This window comes from Corvus moneduloides, chromosome 10 (genome assembly GCF_009650955.1).
Source record: "Corvus moneduloides isolate bCorMon1 chromosome 10, bCorMon1.pri, whole genome shotgun sequence".
NCBI lineage: Eukaryota > Metazoa > Chordata > Aves > Passeriformes > Corvidae > Corvus > Corvus moneduloides.
Genome location: NC_045485.1, coordinates 24310091 through 24330200, shown reverse-complemented (window position 1 = coordinate 24330200; position 20110 = coordinate 24310091). Strand labels below are relative to the sequence as shown.

Genomic DNA, 20110 nt, shown 5'->3' with positions numbered 1-20110 from the left:
GCTCCTGGGGTTTGCAGGGAGCAGCCAGGGCCTGAACTGGACCCAGATAGGTTGAGGATGTGCCACTGGTGCTCGGCCCCTGCCCACAGCCAGCACTGTGCTGTCAGTAAAGCAGCAGCTCAGCTTTTGGTGGCCTTGCCCCTGTGAGAGGCCGTCTATTCCTGCTCTCAGAAGGGAAAGAACATTATTTGGCTTCGCTTAGCATGGAGTTTGGTCCCCCAGAGATGTCTTTGGAAGCAGGCTCCTTCTCTGACCCCAGCTGCAGCACCCTGACTTCGTTCCTCCCTACGAAACTTTGCCTGAGCCCTGCTTTAGCAAAAAGAGAACCAGCAATAAATAAGAATTGAAAGGATTGACATTGATGTCCCACACCCTCCACCAAAGGACTCTGAATGCTGACCCACAACCAGGGCAGCTGAATGGAAATGAGATGTAGGAATTAAATGTGGAAGGTCCAAAACCTGTAGGCAATGTAGCTGTCAGCAGGCAGAGTGAAACCTGTGGAGATGTTGATGTCGCAGCAGCTTTGCAAGTTCAAACTCTCTGCAAAAGGCAGAATGTCTTTATCCTGGTCCCCTGGGAATTATACTGTTATTTTAGTCAATTTTACCTGACATTTCCCTATGATTTTTTTTCTAGTGACAAGAAAATTGTATCTGGCCCTTGACAGTTGGGCACAAATTGACTGAACAAAACAAAATCAAGCAGTCAAGTAACCTCCAAGTAAATGTAATAAATCCAAAGTCCCGGAGGAGAGCGTCATTCCGTAGGCAGGGATTTTATTTAATAGATTTCAGCCCGCTCTTTGTTTGAGTGCTATATTTACCAAGACAAATTTAATTTATTGGTTTGCATTTCTTCCTCCCAAAGCTTGTCCACCAGGCACGTACGGGCAGGACTGTCACGGGGTGTGCCAGTGCTCAGCTGAGAATCAGAAATGTCACCCTGTCACCGGCCACTGCTCCTGCAGCCCGGGCTACCACGGGCCCCTCTGCCACCTCCGTGAGTATTTTTGGGGGTTGCTGCTGTTCTGACAGAGGGCTGAGTCCTGCAGGAGCATCTGCTGGTGCTTTGGGTTCATCTGTGTCAGTACAGCGGTGACTGAGAGAAGTAGAGGTTAATTGTAGTATAAAAGTCATAGTGTTACAAGTAAGTTATGGTATAAGAAGTAAGCACAGGGTGGGTAAATTTACACTAAAAGTAGTAGTTGTATTATTGCAAGGAATTAAATTTTTAAAACATTTTCTAAAAAAGTTCATTAATAGTGTTAATTCAAAAATGTAATGAATTCAATTGTTCAAATTAATTTTTAAAACCCCCAAATTGTCACCCCAGGACAACCAGCTAAATTCTTTCCAATTTCATGCCACGCTAAAGAATTTCAAGATCATTCTGTGCATTTGCATCTCCCAGCTACACCTGGATATTGCGCAGCTCTCTCATTTCCAAATACCAAGTCCAAAATACTTCCCGAAATCTCTGCGTGCTCAAGTAAGGACAAATGGTTATGAGAAAACAACAAGCTGAAATTGGCAATAAATCCAAGTGATTCATAAAGTCCTTTCAGTTGCAGAGCCTTCTGAGGAACAATCAAATTAAACCAACTGTTACTCTGGATTGAAAAATGGTGACTAGTGTAGAGGACAAAATGCCAACTGGCCCAATGCTCCATCATAAAAAATATTCCCAGATCCACATGGCTCATGCCGGTATTTTCGGACGTCTGTAAAGTTGTTTCTGTTGGAATGTGGCAACTGATAAGAAACACACACCAAAGCAGCCAATAAAGGAGACAGTTAATTACCTTTTTATTTACAACTTTAATTTTGGTTTTACTCCCTGGCTTGTAATGGTCTCATTTTGAGGAGAAAGAAAATGGGGAAAAAAAAAAAAAAAAAAAAAAAAAAAGCTGTTGTCTTTCTTGCTCAGGTTTTCTCTTTTTGGCAAGTGCTGATTTCCCTTTTTTGGGAATCCAGCACAGCTCTGTTTGGCTGAATTGCTTTTTGGGGTGACAGTTTGGATACAAAAGCCAGCTGTAACATGTGCAGCCCTAGTAAGAGTTAAACCAGTGTTTTATTTCTTGAGCAGAAATAGAAGAAAGACTCGCTTTAGAGATGGGCCTTTGTATTGCCATCACGTCATCACAAGTTATTCTTTAAAATATAAATTATAAATAAAATACAAAGGATTGATTCTGTCCTCCTTTGTGCATCAGTTTTTGCTGTGAGTGAGATCGAAATCTTGCCTTCAACATCAGGGCTGGAGCCATCTGGATCCATTATGCATTAGATTATAATAAATGTTATAGTAGAGCAGTAGTGGAGATCAGCTATTTAACAGGATCATTTAAAAAGACCTAATCATGGTCAGCCTATTACTTTTATGTAGCAATTTCTCAGTAGTCATTACCTGTGTGTGTAGCACTAAATCTCTGTAGTTACAGTAAATGTCCTCGAACTTACTTAGATACTTCAGGTTTTATTTCAGAATTTTAAAGTTTAAAGCATTAACAATTACACTGAAGCTCTGATAGAAGAGATATAAAAAGATTGATTGCGAAATAAAATCTGTGTTTTGCTGCATTCAGGGGGGATTTTTGCCATGGATTTCTGTGTAGCTGGCATTAAACCTATAGAGTATGAGATTTGAGATTTCATGGTGTTTTGTACTCTTGAGATTCCAAAAATATGCCGCAAATTCTTAAACACAAGTTTGTTAGATATTTATTGGAGGAATAATGGAATGGTGGAAGTTCACAGAAAGAGAAAAATACTCATCTGTGTTGGTGTTTTTTCTGTTGTCCCCTGTGCCACTCTGAGCATTGCATTGACAAACACAAAAATAGAAGGAAAACAGTTAAAAGTGAGTTATTTTTAGGTTTAGATCCGTGGAGGGAGAGATTGTGGGCCTGATTCTGAAGTGGCTGACTGAAAACCAAGGATAGCTCGCGTGACTTCGGTGGGGATACTCCAAGTTCCTGCTGTCCTCACTGCAGGGAAAGCTGGGGCTGCTCCAGGGTGAAGAAGCTCTCGATAGAATATTAAAACCAGCACAGGGAGCCGCTCCCAAACGGGCTCTGGTCCAGTCAACATGTGGTTGGATGCTGCTGGAAACAGTTTCTGGCAACTGATGCTATATTTATAGTACAGTGAAAAAAGGTTCAAGAAAGTATCTATAAAAGGTGTAGTTGGCTGGGAAGTCAAATTTCCAGGAGCCAAGAGCAACGGGGCTTTCATGTTCTCAAATTTTGGAGTGAGGAGCTGAAACAGTCTCTTGGCAGGGTCCAGAGGAAGCAGACAAACTAGCAATAATGTTCCCATCACTTGTCCATAACTTGGTGGATGGGCACATCGACTTGTTAAAATGAATAAAAAGCAATAAGTGGTGGTGAAATGATTTAAAAAAAAATCATGTTATGTTTCTGTGACATTGACTGGTCTGGGGGCACCCAGAGCCAGAAAGATCTCACCAGCTTCACCTCAAGCTTAGGTGACAGGATGTGTCAGAAGGGATTATTTGACAGTGCAATGAAGAGCATTGGTCAGAAAAGCCTCCGTGTGTGCAATTGCTATGAAAAGATTTAGGAGCTCTTGGTCATGACAAACCCACTCAAAGCAGAAGTAAAATCAGGAAATGAGGTGGAAATCTGGCTGCCACTCTTTTGTTCGCAGAAAAAACTTAAGTCAGAAGCACAGGAAACTGTTAAATTAGAAAATGTCTTTATGAGATAACTGGTGGTGCAAGAATAGCCCTCTTTACAAAGGCAGAGCCTACTGAACTGGTGAGACATGGTGCAAATCGCCCTTGTTATCTGCATCAAAATTCTTCTGCAAAGTACTAACAGATGAGGTGGCCCTGTTACTGTTCCTGTGCACGTTGCAGCAGCTGAGCTTGCCCTGCCTGTGCTGCTCTTTCTCGAACCAAAATACAGGGAATACTGCAAGGGCAAATAATTTGGTAAGGAGGGAAATACTGCATCCCTTTCAGTAACGGAGCAGCTACTGCTAGCCTTGAGCTAAGGAATAACTCTGATAGCTTTTCCAGGGAGAAGCAGCATCTTTGGGAGTCTGGGAGACAGAATTTAAAAAAAGGGAAAAATCCAAATGATAACCGAAAGGAAAAGGAGGAGGAAAAGAGAAGCTCACATAGAGAAATTAAATCATTGACTTTGGATGAGTCCTTAACTTCAAGTCTTGGTGGGAATGAAGCAGGGGTCCTCCTTGATGCCAGGGCTTGCACGTGAAAGAGATTTTGCGTCCTGGCAGATGGAAGCACGGATGACAGAGCATTCACTGAGGAGAATCTGTGGTTGAGGAGGGCTGGGGGAGAGTATTTGCATGTTATAAAAGTGTGTATCTGTTTAGTCCTGATGATCTGCTATCCTGGTTTGAGCAGAAGCCAGCATTCAGTTTTATTTTAAAAGGCACCCCTTCAAAGCTTCCCCATAAGCTCTCCCTTGCTATTGAATAGTTCAGAAAAGCCAGAGATTTCTCCAGCCACTCAGGCCGTGCTTTCATGCCTTTAGGAAAGAGAAAATACGTGAAGTTATTTATGCACAGATTGCAGGGGATCTGTTGCTTGGAGACATGAGCAAATATATTTTCAACCAGTTTCCAAAGTAGCCATAGACTTTCCTTCTGCCAGGGAAGAGAAGGAAGGGACAAGCAAAGAAATGGCATCTAGAGGTAGTAGCACAAGTGGAACTGTTGGATGATGATCATGCTGCTCAAGCACCAGCTACTCCTTCTTCCAGTACACTGGAAAATTAGGAGAATAACCTGCATCTCCAGAGTTCAGTGGTGGCACACTGGAGGTTCAGTGGTGCATATGCCCAGCAGCTCTGCCCAGCTCTTTCCCTCAGTTCCAACCTCCATCGCTCTAAAGATCATCCTGAAGACGTAAGCCAAACGTGGCAAATGCATTTACATCTTCCTGATCTCTTGTTCAATTCTCCTTGAACTTTAGCTGTCCAGCAAAAAACCAGAAATCCTCACTACCACCTGGAAAACCTCTCCATGGACAGTTTGTTGCCACGTAACACTGGCCCAGCAATTCATCCGGGCGTAATGATTCTTCTGGTTCTTACAAAATACAGCTGGTTTTTTTCCCTGAGAGAATTTTCTGGCTTTGCATTTCAATAATGTTCCTCCTGTATCTATCTTCTGAGAAGGTGTCTTCTGAAATTCTGTGTTGCTGTCCTGTGCACATTTTCCTGGTCTTCCGTCCACAGGGCTGGAAGGGAACTTAAAGTTCATCCAGCTCTAGCCCCTGCCACGGGCAGGGACACCTTCCACTATCCCAGGTTGCTCCACGCCCTTCCAGTCTGGCCTTGGACACTTCCAGGGATGGGGAATCCACGACCTCTCAGGGCAACCACTAACAATGCCAGCTCCAGTTTGGGAAGGAGTAGATTATAGAGGAAGCAAACTTTCTCCAACTTACACATTTTTAGGAGACGTGACCTGCCCCATACCCATAAAACAGCTGCTAAAAGAGGCAGAGGTGGCTCACAGCTTCTCACTGTCTTGGGCAAACCAGATGGCTGCTGCCCAAAGGAAGAGGGAGAATGACCCAATCTCTCCTTCTGTCTAAGAGGGAAAGAGGAAATAGGTTCATTTAGAACAGAAATCCCAAGAGGAAAATCTCTGTAGAACAGGGCTTGCTTTTCTTGCTTCTGTCACATGTGGGGAAGGGGGGAGCACAGAGCCAGGAGCAGCAGCACTCAGTCCAGCTCTCCAGGGGTTTGACATTACAACTAGTGCTGTCCCAAGGGCCACATTGTCCAAAGCAGCCATCTGCTCCTCAATGCCTACTCCTGACCCTCTGGAAGTGAATAATACTAGAAAATGAAAACCAAACTTCGACTGAAAGCAACAAAGTGTTTATGACATGAAATACAATGGGCCCAGTAGCAACCTAACCTAATTGCTGGGTGTTTTTCTTTTAAAACAGGGTGTCCAAAAGGCACTTACGGTTCAAACTGCCAAAATGCCTGTAAATGCATGAACGGAGGCCACTGTGACCCTGTGTCGGGAACGTGTGATTGTGCTCCCGGTTTCATCGGAGCCAACTGCAGCAAAAGTAAGCCAACATTCATGTTCTGCTTCTGTCAAAACACAGCAAGGAGAGTCATTTGCATAAGAGCTTGTCAGTAGAAAAACAGACAGATCCCAGCTACCTCTTCCTTGAATTGTAAATCAGGATTCCAGCTATGTAAAAAATCTCTTGCAAAATATTTTCCCTCTCTTCTGCATGCATAGAAGCAAGGACACTCATCCCAGGATTACAACCTGCTTGCCCAAATTTATTTCTAGAGCCAGCTCAGCATGAATTGCTCAAGTTCCTTCTTCCTGTCCAAAATTTCGAGGTTGAGAAATTATCTCAATATTTTGCTTCACACTATGGTGCCATTAGTTTCAATAAATGGGAAAAAGATCAAGTTTTGTCATGGCAAAACTGGTAAAGACTCCATGGCACCCCTGCTGTTACTTCTCTGCTTCAGAGCTAAATGGTGTGGCTGAATTTCTGTGCTGCTTCCAAAACTCTGGTCTCTGTGAAGTTCTCTTCACCTTATTCACAGAAAGGCAATGTTTGAGTGTTCTGTTGCCCATAGCTTTACTCTTTGGTGTTGGGCAGCATCGGTATTAAGGAAGGAAAGATGTTTTAAGCTGGAAGGGTGAGCAGCTGATATTTCAGTTATATTCATTTCTCTGATAAGAAAGACAGTAAATAGTCCATGTGAAATCATGGACTGTATTTATAACCTCAAGTAGTCTCAGAAGGTAAAGCAGTAGTGTCTTTGGGTGGGTTTTGGCTTCGTAGTTGTTGCTTTGAAGCGCATTGGGTGGAATATAAACAAAGCCAGCTCTATCCCTAAGATTGTGGCTAAGTTAAAAATGAAAACTGGCATTAGATATGCCAGGCGTTTAACAGATCCTGTGTTCCCTTCAGCTTGCCCTGAGAGCCGATATGGGAAGGACTGTGCCCAGTTCTGTGCCTGTGGCAAAGGTCAGTGTGACCCCCGGACTGGCAAGTGCACCTGTGCCCCTGGCCACACGGGACCTGCCTGTCAGCAAGGTAACAGAGCGGGACCCAGGTCACCTCACCAGTGGGTGACACGCTTCAAACACCCAGCAGATAACACTCGGTGCCAAACATTGTTCACAGCCACATTCCCCAGGGCCTTTTGTTGAGAACGCTGCAGTTTGGGGTGCTCTGTCCCTCCCCGCTCCATCACCCAGCCTAATCCTGCCCACACCTCCCTGCCACCCTCAGTGCCAGGGCACTGCGTTCTCCAGGAAGCTGAGGAGATATGTCAGGACAGAGTCTTTGGGTGAAACTGATAATAATCATGGAGTAGTGTCCCACTACCCTAGGGAGACACCAGTCACTTGGGATACATGTGGGGTGCATGTGTTTGTGTTTATTCCCTGTCACCTTCATCCTTTTCTTGGGGTGCTGATTTTTGGGTTTTTTCAAACTTTGTTAATTCTCTGTAGTGTGTCCCCAGGGACAATATGGCCCCAACTGCCACCTGACATGCACGTGTCAGAACGGTGGCATCTGTGACCACGTGGATGGCAACTGCACCTGCGGGCTCGGCTGGACGGGAAGATCCTGTGAGAAAGGTGATTTCCTGCTTTGATGGCAGTGGATCTGTACACTCAAGCTGGGGTTTGCAGTGTCCCCACCATCCACAGACAAGGACAGACAGTTTCAGAACTGCTCCTAGTTAGAGCTTCAGGTCTTTTTTCAAAGACAGTTTCCTCACAAGTCCTGCTCATGAATTCCCTTGCACACTCCTTATTTCTTCTTCACTCTGTTATTTCTTCTCCTGTCCAACTTCTGTGTTCTTTTGTTCATAGGAATGTTGGATTTTGTCTTGTTCCTTGTGATCCTCAGAGGAGCAGAAGCCTATGTCTTCCTTATCACTGGTTGTGTTCTTCTCTTCCATTTGACTCAGGACTGGAGTTGAACTTGCCATGTATTGACTTCCAGATGTTCTGACAACATCTGTCTGAAGCAGTTGAGATTGTCCTGCTGTCTTACCCTTACTTCTGCATGACAGCTGTCCTTTACACAAGGCAAAGCACACTAACAGAATAAGCTCATATGTTCCTCCAGAATCCCTCCTGACAGCCCAGAGTAGAGTCTTCCCACAGCTGTCCTGTCCATCTCCAAAAACCATTCTGCATTTCTGTGTTCCCTTTTCTCTCTGTAGATAAGAGGTATCTGTATAGTTATGGACTTAAATGTTCAGGAAACCACAAGTCCATTGGTATGAAATACAAGTAGTTAGTTCAGAGTTCACATTCAAGACAAAAATCATCATTCAATCATGGCTGCCATGGTTCAAGCTCCCCAACACCTCCCAGGCCCTCATTTACAGCACTTCTGTCCCTGACACCTGTAGAATATTCACCTCAAACTCCATATGTATCTTTACCAAGAACTGGTTGTTACAGGAGAGTGTCCCTATGTAAAAGTGTCCTCTACAAATGACACTTCTAGCAGCATTCTGAGACTCAGTTTTTCCACTCTGCACCTGAGGAGACTCAGAGCCCCACTGTGCATCTGTGTGCAGAGGAGGAGCAGGGAGGAAGGGAAGGATGCAGCTACTCACAGTGTGAATCCTGTGAGGATTCAGTGGACAGTGAATGTTCTCTGTGGACAGGCTCTAAAACATTTGCAGTTTACCAATATCTGGCTGACCTGGTGTTGCAAAGGCCACCTGTGTTCATCTCCATTTGTCTGTTCCTGAAAATCTCTGTAGTCACCCACAGTCTGTGTTGGGGCTGCTGAGCCTCAGCAGGATGGTGCAGGTGTCCCCACACCACATGGAGTAGTGGATTGTGGGTGTATCTCGTAGATAAAACGTCTCTGGAGTGGAGCATGGGGGCAGACATGCACACATCACATAAGGGACTGTGTGTTGTGTTACTAGAAAGAGCTTCACTATTTATTTTTTGACAGAGGGAGTGAAATTACTGGAAAATGGAGTCTTGATCTCAACAGCAGTGTGGGCTTGAGTGTGTTGTGACTGGAAATCAAAGACAGCTAATCAGGCATCCTTTTAATAGAGATTAGATATGATGTCCCTGGAAGATCCTGTCTGGCATTTGCAGAGTTCTCAATCTGATTATTTGGACGGCCACGCTCGTTTAAGTTTGTCTGCCCAGATTCAAATTATCCCAGTAGTGGGAAGTTAACTTATTCAGAGATGATGCTGAGGTTAATTATATTGGCACAGTCCCTTCTGCATGAGTTGGCTTTCAGTAATTTGAGACGTGTTTAGTTCTGTAAAAGCAGATAGCTCATTATACATGGAAAGACTGTTGCTATGTGTGAAAAAGATCCTCCTGGTTTTATTGGGAATTCAAATAGTGTGAACTCCAATGATAACACAGAGGAGGAAAAGCTTCATGTTTTCTTTCACACTTTTTAAGTGCCTAAAAGAAAATATTGCTGTAGATAAAGAAAAAAAAAGAAAATAAAGTTTATGCCATGCACTACATGGCTTTACAACACGTGGTGCAGGTTCAGCATCGAGTCTGTGAAGAGACAAATTGAATAAGGCAGACTGTTAAAAGTATGAGGAAATCACTGTTCAAACATCTATATAACAAAAGATTTCTCACCAGAGTATGTAAATGCATGACAGTTGTGCAGAAACCCTGTGTCTCCATAACAAATATTCTTGGGTCTGCAAACTGTTCTCCAGGCATCGTTTCTCAGCAATGCAATCTATCACAAACAAGCTTTTCTGGGTGAGGTCAGTGACTGTTTGATTGTTTGTCTGTTTTTCTGTCCATGTCCTGCCAGCAGAATGTCTCCCAGGGAAGTATGGGGCTGGCTGCTCCTTGGACTGCCTGTGCCAGCACAATGGCACCTGTGACAGGTTCACAGGGTGCTGCCACTGCCCCGAGGGCTTCTACGGCCACTCCTGTGAGCACAGTAAGTGGAGGCACTCGGGGTGATTGTCGCAGGTTTGGGGCTTCAGAGTAGTCAAGAAACACCTCCTGGTTCAGTTAAAATTCTGGGGATGTCCCAGATCACCCAGCTGCTTCCAGATCTTGCATGTCTCTGATGCTGGGTGGTACAAGTTTAAAAGTCCATGGCATTATTAGAGTTAAGGGTAAATGTCGTTTTTTGTTGGCTGCCAGGGAACGTCACAGAGAATACAGAGGACTTTAATGGTGTGTATGATTTTCTTCATGAACCTTCTTCACTTTATACTTCCTTTTTCAGGGTGCCCCCTTGGATTTTATGGGCTGGGCTGTCTTCACACCTGTGCCTGTAAAAATGGAGCGAGCTGTGATGCAGTGACAGGACAGTGCCTTTGTCCTTTGGGTTATCACGGTGTTCACTGTGAAAAAGGTACTGGTGCCCCTCTGATGGCAAAACCAAAAGCAGAAAAACAAGACCGAAAACAGAGCTCAAAAAACCTCACATAATTACTGAACTAGTTGTTGGGAGCCACTTCTTCTATATTTTGGGCTTAATGAATATCCTGAAACATTGAATTTGGGGCGGATTTCCTGTTGTACAGCTGGGTGTTCCCATTCCCTTATAAATTAACTAATCTGGTTCTGATTAATACAGTGAAAGCCCTGGTCTCCATGATGTCTTGCAGCAATGAGTTCCACATGCCATTTATTAAAAAGAAGTCCCTTTTACTGATTCTACATTTGCTTCTAAAACTCCAAATAAGATTATTAAATAGGTGCATGTTAGACCTGTCGAGTGTTATGGAGAGGTCTTCTAGAGAGTTCTAATTAAAAATAAAAATAAGTGCCAGCTACATTTCTGGGACAGATTTACAGATACCTTTGAGAAGTTCGATTAGACGACCCTAACAGAAGGAGAACTCATATAAATATTATGCCCATTCCACTATGTTTTATTCTTCATTAAGCTTGGCATTTACACTGACTTCAGCAGAGAGTTTATGAGCTTTCCTCTGAGACATCCTGGGAAAACTCTGGGTTTAATGTACATCTTGCCATTCAAATGTGCATCTAAAGGGTTCTCTTGCTGTCAGGCTGTGACAGGGGCTGGTTTGGTGAGAGGTGCCAGCATCAGTGTGACTGTGGAGGTGCTCCTTGTGATCCAGAGACTGGGAAGTGCCTTTGCCCACCTGGGAAGACTGGAGACAAATGTGACATCGGTAAGGGAGATATTTTTAAGGGCTGGACTGTGAATAGTTAAACCACTCTGACCTATTGGTCTCAGAATAACTGTAAAAGGACATTTGCTGGTGTTCAAGAACACATTGTTTGTAGAAAATTGCTCTTTGGGGTTATCGACACCTTTATCAGCAGGCTTGTACCTCTTGATTTAATCAATATTTAAATTGATACACTGATAGGAAAACTGTTCACGGGTCAGCTGTAAAATGTCATTGGCCTTGAGTTTTGGAGAACACAGGCTGGGGAAGAATGACCAAGAAGTTTTGCAAATGTAGTGGGGAAGACTGCAGAGGGTGCAGATGGGCACCAAGGGCTCCAGTGTCTGGTTTGTCACACAGACATTTGTGACCCTTTTCAATCCAGTGCAAATGTATATCCAGCTCTGGATTTGCTTCCTCTGGAAGCAGGATGGAATCCCTACAGGTGGGGGGAGTGGAGCTACAGCAGCTGTGCCTGCCCCTGGACTTCAGCAGCAGCCCAGGAACTTTTAACCCAAATGTAATTCCCACTTTTCAGCACAGGCACTTGGGCTGTGTGTTGGCCCACAGGAGCAGAATTCTTCTGTAACAGGGATATAAAAATAGGTGATAAATTTTTCCTGTGGGGAAAACCCTCTCCAGTGCTGTACCCTGGTGGGGTGGGTGCAGGATTGAGAGGCAGCAGTGGCAGATTCCTGAGCCAGTCTCTGGTCACAGTTCTGACTCTGATCATAGTTCAGGGCCAGGTTGGATCAGGCTGGGAGCAACCTGGTCTGGTGAAAAGTGTCCTGTGCCCATGTTTGGAACCAGATGAGTTTAAAGGTCCCTTCTAACCCAGGCTTTTCTAGGATTCTGTGATTATGGTGGAGCAGTTTCTGGGTAATCACCGGAGTAAAAGGAATTGCAGTGGTTTAACTGAGTGTCAGAAGACATTTGTGAGCCCAGTGCTGTGACAAACAAGGTAAAAGGAGTGAACATCCATGTGCCACTGTGGAGCTTCACACCAGGAGCCAGAATCCTCCTGAGCCCCTGGAACAATGGGGGAATATTATTTCTGCTTTTGTTCTAGGATGGGGCAGGAAGTAGATCTGAACAGGCTGTTATTAATACACATTGCTGTGAGCTTAAGCCTTAGTGCAACCTCCAAAACAAACTACAATGGAAAAGCATTTGATTCCCTCTGTGCACTGTCCTGTGGTCATGAGATGAAGCTCCCAGTCTGCAGCACTGTTCCAGTGGGGACATGAGCCACCCTCACTGGCCACACAGCACTGGGTGTCCATGGGCCCTTCCAGGAAAATTTTAGGCAGAAGTGGAACGCAAGGGGGAAGCTCAGCACCAAAAATGGGAATTGAGGTTTTCCTCCTTGCAAACTCTGTGAGTCATTTTTATGTTTCTTAAATCAGCTAGGGTAGCCCCCATCCATGAAAAGCTGTTATGGGGTAGGTTTTATTTGCATTTTTATTTTCAATTAGGCTCAGTTCATCTGTGATATAACTGTGAGCAGCTGTGACTGTGCAGCAGCCATAAAGATAAAAGGCCTGATTTTAATTTGAACTCTGGTAAAGCACCCATTAAACAGGCAAAATGTTAATTAAAAAAAAAAAAAAGAGAGAGAATATAACAGACTTTTATGGGCGTTCTTTTTCTGTAGTAAATTAACATTGCAGACTTTCAAACAGATGTCTTAAATACACATTGTTATTAACATGAAAATGTGGTATTACATAAATTAAAATCAGGTCCAGAGGTGTTTGGGGAGACCTTTTCTCATAACATTTCCTAATTGAAAAGGCCAAGCTCGGAGCGCACGGGGCGAGTTCTCCCATGTGCTGGGGCTGCAGCTGATGCAGGGCTCAGCAGGACTTTATTTACCCGAGGGTGTTCGTGGGAGAAAGCAAATTCCCTGGTTACAGGGTTTTCCAGCGAGGTGAGGGAGAGAGGGCTATTGTTTTCTCAGTGTTTTACACCCTGCCTTGTGACCCTGCTGCTCACTTTCCTTTCCTGCCCGTCCTCTGATGCATAAAAAATTGCAGTGAGGATTTAGTAGCCTAGGTATGAAACATATTTGCATTTGGAATTGAGATTTTTTTTGCGAGTTTGATTTGCCAGGAGGCAGCAGAATTGTGCAATCAGAGCAAGACATGACTATCTATAAAATGGATTAATTCTTAGTGTCACATTCTGTGAGGGAAGGCTCTTGGCCAGCACACACTGACAGCCCAGCCATGCAGGAGAGACAGGGGCAGGAGATAGTGTGGATCCAGGATGCTGACAGCAACTTTCCTGAGCAGATCCCAAGATGTTCCCTGTTGGGCTGTCGGCCCCTGTTTTTACACCAGTAATGATTTCCATTCTGGGAACCTCTTCAGGACAGCTGGGCTGCAGCTTGGGCAGAGCATGTGGCAGACGAAACTTGACGGCTGCCGCACTTTCCAAAATGTCATGTTTTAATGCTAACAGATGTAGGTGTCTAAGCAGCTTCCTGATCCACAGAAGAGGGAGACTACCAGGCAGTGTTCCCCCTCTCCCAAACCCTCCTGTCCTTGCAGAGTGCAGGCCAGACCGGTACGGCCCCGGCTGCTCCCTGCGGTGCCAGTGTGCCGGCAGATCCCGCTGCAATCCCTACAACGGGAACTGCGCCTGCCCAGCCTCCTGGATGGGGCCAACCTGCAGAGAAGGTAACTGGGCTGGGGAGGGTGCAGCCTTTCCTGGCAGAGTAAAACACATGTGGCCTGTGGAGGTGCTCGGTTTGGATGGGAGTGTCAACCCATTGGATCATTTGGATAATTTCTCTTCTTAGTGAAATACAATACTGAGGGCAAGTCTCCTCTCACTTGTAGCTAATCACAACTCCTTCCGTTTAGGAAAAACTTTTGGGAACCTTCTGATTTGGAGGTGTTTTGCTGTTTTGCCTGCTCTCTGCCTCTGTGAGGAGGCTGCTGTAACTCCCTCCTCTACCTTCTTTTCAAGACTACCATTTATTGAATTATTTAAGTGTAAATTGTATAATCTATATAATATTTCAGTATTAGGTTATATGGACCTGAAACCATGTTTCTACTTAATTCTCTAGGTGGCCCTCCAAAGCTTTCCTTTTATGAAGAACAAACTCAAGAAAGAGGGAGTATTTTTCCAAGAGCTCTACAACAGTAACATTTGGACTAATAAATGAACTGTTTTATATGCACAGACGGTATTTGAATTTGGATATGAAAACAGTTATTCAATTCAGGTTGAATTGTACTGAAGTATTCACACTTCTCATGGAAGACTACAGAGGCCATTTAGTAGCTGGATCCTTTTAAAAAGTTGAATCTGTTTCATGTGCTCATTCCTAGCCTCTTGCCCCTCCATTAATCTACTCTGGACATTCTTTCTGATATTAATATAATCCATTGCTTGAAAGCCTGGACATGTTTTTAATCAGACCAGCTCCAAAGAGTATCAGGGTAAGCAGCATGTAACACATCACCATGGAATGAGCCATGCTCTGTATCAGGGACTTTCTAAAGCCACTTGACAACCAGTACCAAGTTCAAAGAGTGTTCCACAGATTATGAAGCTTCTACAGATTCACTGCAAAATCACATTGCACAGAAACTAGAGGGATTCATCAAGTTAATTCCTCTTTGAATAACACTGTGTGTTCGAGAGAAGCACAAAGTTTAATTTTGAACTTGCAGCTGAAGAAGAATCTGCCACAGTCCTCAATAAGTTGTTAATTTATTTAAGAGCATCTTCTGCATTTCTGGTGTGGTTTGACTGATTGGAAGGTCTCTGTCTGAATCTGCCTTCCAAAGAGCCTGGTGTCATCTGCCAGACTCCCCTGGCATTCCGTGTTCTCACATCTTACCAGATGAATTTCTCAGTGGTTTGTCAAACTGTGCAGCGCTTCTCATCAAACAGTATCTGCTAATGCAGAAAAGGTTTTATCTTGAATGGAGAAAGCAGGTAGTAAGCAAGGAGAGATGCTTAAAGATAATCTCTCTGGATTTTGTGGTTTTATTGAGCCTTTTTTTTTTCTAAAGTCATCTTGCAACAGTCCTGATACCATTCAACAGCTGCTGGTGGCCACTTTGTAGGACAAAGACATTTTGGTGCTATTTTGTCTGTTTAGACTGGTTTTCCTTTGATATAGAACTGTGTTATTATAAACAAGTTTATGTTCTGTATTTTAATGCTCTGAGTTAGCCAGGCTAAAAGATTTCACAGTGCCTTTTTATACCTCTCTTTAGGTTAGGAGTGAGAAAATCTATATAGTAACCACTTGATTCTGACTGTATCAAAAGTGCACTTAAGAAGGGGTGTCAGGACCATGATAGACACAGAGTATGGGCAGTTCCAGCTCTTGTGCTGACACTCCATTCACCCACCAGAACAAACTGCAGCTTTCCAAGAGCAGGTTTTTGTCTTGCAAGAGACAAAACGACAATAATTGATGGTAACTTGGGATTTGTAGAGATGTTTGTTGTTGTGGTTGGGTAAGGGATGAGTTGGTGAAGCAGGATCCAGGGGGTTGGATGGGAAGGTGAGGTAACAATTCTCCCCCACAGTTTGTCTCAGCTCTTAAACACATCTGCAGTCAGTAACTGTCCAGGCCAAAGCAAGGGGCACTTGCTCCTCTGGGAGTTAATTTCAAGCTGTGATCTATGGGAAGCAATACAGATTTGGGAGGTGTTTTCCAAGCTTCGTGGAAGTCTTATTGTTGTTATTCATCACTTCATAGGTGTTGAAAGTAAATGTATTTGTGAATGTGTCAAAATTAATTAACTAACTGTGCTTTCAGCCAGAAAATCACTGGGGCTTATGCTGATCCCTTTTAATTTCTTCTGTAGAGCTCAATGAATGTCACTGGAAAGTTCATTCAATGTAAATGTGGCAAAGTTATGGTCCCAGAAGCGTGTGACTCTCAGCAAGGCAGTGACATTTCAAATGTTCTTTTGGAGGTGTGAGGCCTGGGTCTGATCCTACAATTATGTGAACTTGGGGCAATTTTACTGAACTGGAACCTGTAAGGTCAATTTCCTGTGAGACAATGAGATACAATCTTAGCAACTGCTGGAGAAGAACAATTCCAGTTGAGCAGTTGACATATTTTGATCGTAACTCCGTATTCACTGCAGAGCCAAACTGCAAAGTAGTGCAAGTGTCACACTGTACTCAAGACTTTTTGTAGAATCACTGAGTGAGTAAAGTTGTAGAAAACCTCTGAAGGTCCAAGTTTCCCGTGAAAGCCTGGTCAGCTTCAGAGTCAAATGGGTCAGAGATTCATTGTTCAAGTCAAATTCCAGAGATACATCCCACTGAGTTCTGAATATCTCCAAGGATGGAGATCCCACCACCACTTTGAACCTGTCCCAGTGAAGATTTCATGATCTTTTTTTTTTTTCCATGGTTTCTAATCAGAATTTCCTGAGTTTCATCTTTGATCCACTGCTTTTCATCCTTTCAGTGTGAATCTCTGAGGAGCCTTTGGCTTCCTCTCCCCCACAGCCCCCATGGGGTAGTTGGCTACAGCCTTGGTCTTCTCTTCTGAAGACACCCCATTACCTCAGTGACTCTCTACTGGCCACATTCCAGACATCAGACATTCCAGTTCATGGACAGCTGCCCAGAGAGTGGTGTGGTTACTCAGCAGCTCATGCATAAAACCCTTTACACTGCTGTCAGACAGCAGAATGTATCAAATGTACTGTTTTTCTCTTATTTTTGTAGACTGGCATGTGATTTGAGCAGCTAATGTGAGGGGAAACCTTTCTCAAGCCATATTATTTACACCTGTGTATACTTGTTTACATTTTCCACAGTACCTTGATAACAGAATTGTAAATATGTAGTATAAGGAAATAAAAGATTTTTGTATTAAGTGTTTTTAAAGGATGTCACGATTTTAGGTACATGATGAAACACATATTTTAAGTGACTGATACTGAGCCTGAGCCAATGAATTAGAGGCCCAAGTAGATCTGCTTTGGGAAATTTTTCAACAAACTTTTTTTTAAATCAAAAAGTGCCACTTCATACAAACCACTACATATGCAATATTCGAAATGCTTCTTGGCTTCTTTTTATTATTACCTTGGGGGAAGAAATTCACTTCAGTGCCATCAAACAGACTATTCTGATTTGTGGTTCTGCATGACTTCTGTTTCAAAATGAAGTACAGTCATATATAGGTAAAAATCAGAATTAGAGATTTCAAAAACATTAAGAGATGAATTTTGATTGGGGTAGCTGAAATGTCTTATCTTGGCTCTTTTTCATAAGGCAGAGAAAATGTTACAGGATTTTGTTTTCTAGAAGAGCCACAGCTTTACATTATTAACTATTAATTAAGGGAGTTTGCTTGTTTGTGATATTAATGTTTTGATTCTGCTCCTTGCTACGGTTTAACACATTTACCTAATTCTTTGCCTACAAAATAGTCTTTATTAGACAGGATGGAATTTTTAAATGGAAAACTGACTAAATCAGCTTTTCCAGAGGTTAATTTTGTGGCAGGTGAGTGTAGTTGCTACTAAATTAATACAACTCTGCTTATTTGCTTCATCAGATTCCAGTGAAAGAATGTCAGGCTGATACAGTCCTGACCACAGCACTGGGGCCTGTTGAAAATGAAAGTGAAAAATTCAGTGAAAATGGGGTTTATAGTTAAATTGATGTCCATGTTCTTCTTGGTGAAGGCCTTTGCTGGCTCCCCATTTCCCAGGAGGCTGAAGTTAATTACACTTCCTTGAAGAGAGCGCTCTGTGTATTCCTCTGTAACACACTTGCACGTGCAGATAACTCCTTTCAGAAAGACATTGGAATTATTTCAGCCATGCAGTTCTTGTGCCAGATCCCCCTCTCTTACCTTGTGTATTCCAGATATAACTTCAGTCTGAGTGGGAAGGAGTTGAGTGTAACTCAGTGGGCCCAGCAGAATCTCGCTCGCTGAGAATTCATGAAACCAGGACAACGTGTTTTAAGTTAGACTTCACTAACACTATCCTCATAGGAAAACAATCAGAATTTTAAAAATTCCCCGCTTCCCCTGCCAAATATTATTACTCTACTTTTATCCTTTTTATGTTGAAGAACCATAGCTATTAAAGTTTGCCCAGATTCCTTGCCAACCATATTATTTTGATTGGCTGCAGGTTTCTGTTTGTGTAAGTAATAACCAGCATAGTGTCAGGAGTTGCCAACGGGACAAACATGGAAATAATACCTTTATGTCCTTCCCAGAAGAGGCAAAGACACATTTGGGAGCCATCGTGGCTTCATTGTGCAGATCAAACAGCGACTCTGTTAGAATTTAGCTTCTTATCAGGGCAAAGTAAAGCTTAGGAACAACCTTTGAGAGTGCTGGTGGACCATGGAACCTCCATCCTCCCATCCTCATGTTAATATTTTTGTCTTTAGACTAGAAACCTTCTCAGTCATCAGTTTTTGAAGGACTTTTCCTTCAGGTTGGCCTGTGGCTGAGAGAGCAGCTCCGTGCACGGGCTGCAACTGTGCTCAGTAATCCTTTTGCAAGGTCACAGCTTTAAATTCTGACACTGTAAAGCAATTTCCAGCAGTAAACACCAAATCTCAACCTTGTAGAGCATAAGTTGTTCATTCTGTTCTTTTTATTGCTTTTAATGAGCACTTGCATAGCAATATTATTTCTCTGTGAATTTGTAACCCCTCTTCAAGGAATGTGTGGGATGTATCTCAGATCTGTACTGTGCTTTCTGTTGTAGACATGTTGTAGTGAAAGGATGCTGATGTTTTTTTATATAAACATGTGATTAAAACTTGTTCTTGTTTTTCCCTTATTGCTAGTCTTGAAGCAATGGGCTTATGTTGTGGAGGAAACTTTATTCTACTGAACTATTTCACATTCAGAGCAAACAGGCTGAAATCACACTCCTGCTTTTAGGAGTTTGTATAGAATAAAGAATGGCCTGTGCCCAAATGGGTTTGTGTATGATCCCTGACCAGGGCAACCTGGCCAGTGTCCGAGCCTGACAAATAGAGCTTTCTGGCACTCACACTCCAGAGTATTAGAAATATTCAAAACACAGCATAAATCTTGCTGGAAGAGGATGGTTATGCAGTGTAACATTTCAGGAAGGCTTGGGACAGAGCACTTCGAAGGCATTTGAAACCACACACCTGCAGCCTCCCATCGCCTGCTTGGGCATTCCCAGAGCCCAGTTCTGCCAACAGCTTGCCTGGTTCACCTTCAGGGTATTGTCTTCTCACATTGGCAGGGGCTGAAGGAACACATGTGCCTGCCTAATGCCAAATAATGCAACAAGAGTGTGCTGGTTAATTGGAAGTAGCAGGCTAAATTGAATTCAAAATGTGTAACAAAGGGAGAATGGTAGATCGAGCTGTCAGAAAAAGTGGACAGCTCTGGCTTGCTGCTTTCTGGGAGAGCAGGCTTGGATTCCTTTTTAAATTTCAGGGCAAAGAGTTTGAATTGAGCTGTGTAATACTGCAGGGTTCTGTCTTGCGTGATTTACTTCACTCTTCCTGCAGTTTTCAACAAGGAACAGAATAATTAAGTTCATTTGGTTTGTCGTCTTTTTGACATACGTTCTAAAAATAATTCCATAATCCTTACAACTTACCCGGTAATTTCTTTATTAGTAGCCATATTTAAGCTATTCAAAGAAGATGTTATTGCTATTAACCTCTCAGATTGCTGTTAAAAGCTGATCAAAAACTAGACATGGAATATTAAACTGTAATATTCTCAACCTCTGCAGAGTTAGCATTGATCTGTGTTTTAAACCTTTAAAAATCCATGCCTCTGCAGCACTTGAAATGTTCATAAATCATGGAATGGTTTGGGTTGGAAGGGACCTTAAAAACCATCTATTTCCAACTAGGTGTGGAGCAGCCACAATTTCTCTGGGCACCCTGTGCCAGTGCCTCACCACCCTCACAGTAAAGGGTTTTTTCCTA

General features: G+C 43.2%; 1 protein-coding gene across 9 annotated transcripts in view; it reads left to right on the top strand.

Moving 5' to 3' along the window:
• The window catches only part of LOC116448728 (multiple epidermal growth factor-like domains protein 6), a 190100-nt gene extending 170994 nt beyond the window's left edge, over positions 1-19106 (top strand). For 4 of the 9 annotated variants that reach the window (XM_032119575.1, XM_032119576.1, XM_032119577.1 and 1 more), the window contains 9 exons: positions 871-1002; positions 5953-6081; positions 6952-7077; positions 7500-7628; positions 9826-9954; positions 10249-10377; positions 11042-11167; positions 13720-13848; positions 14244-19106. In XM_032119575.1, the coding sequence (XP_031975466.1) occupies positions 871-1002; positions 5953-6081; positions 6952-7077; positions 7500-7628; positions 9826-9954; positions 10249-10377; positions 11042-11167; positions 13720-13848; positions 14244-14323 (1109 nt within the window). In that variant the 3' untranslated portion in view covers positions 14324-19106. Of the gene's footprint in view, positions 1-870; positions 1003-5952; positions 6082-6951; positions 7078-7499; positions 10378-11041; positions 11168-13630; positions 13849-14243 lie in introns of those variants that run through there. The other 5 variants (XM_032119578.1, XM_032119579.1, XR_004242095.1 and 2 more) reach the window with 5 other exon arrangements.
• Positions 19107-20110: the final 1004 nt, after the last annotated feature.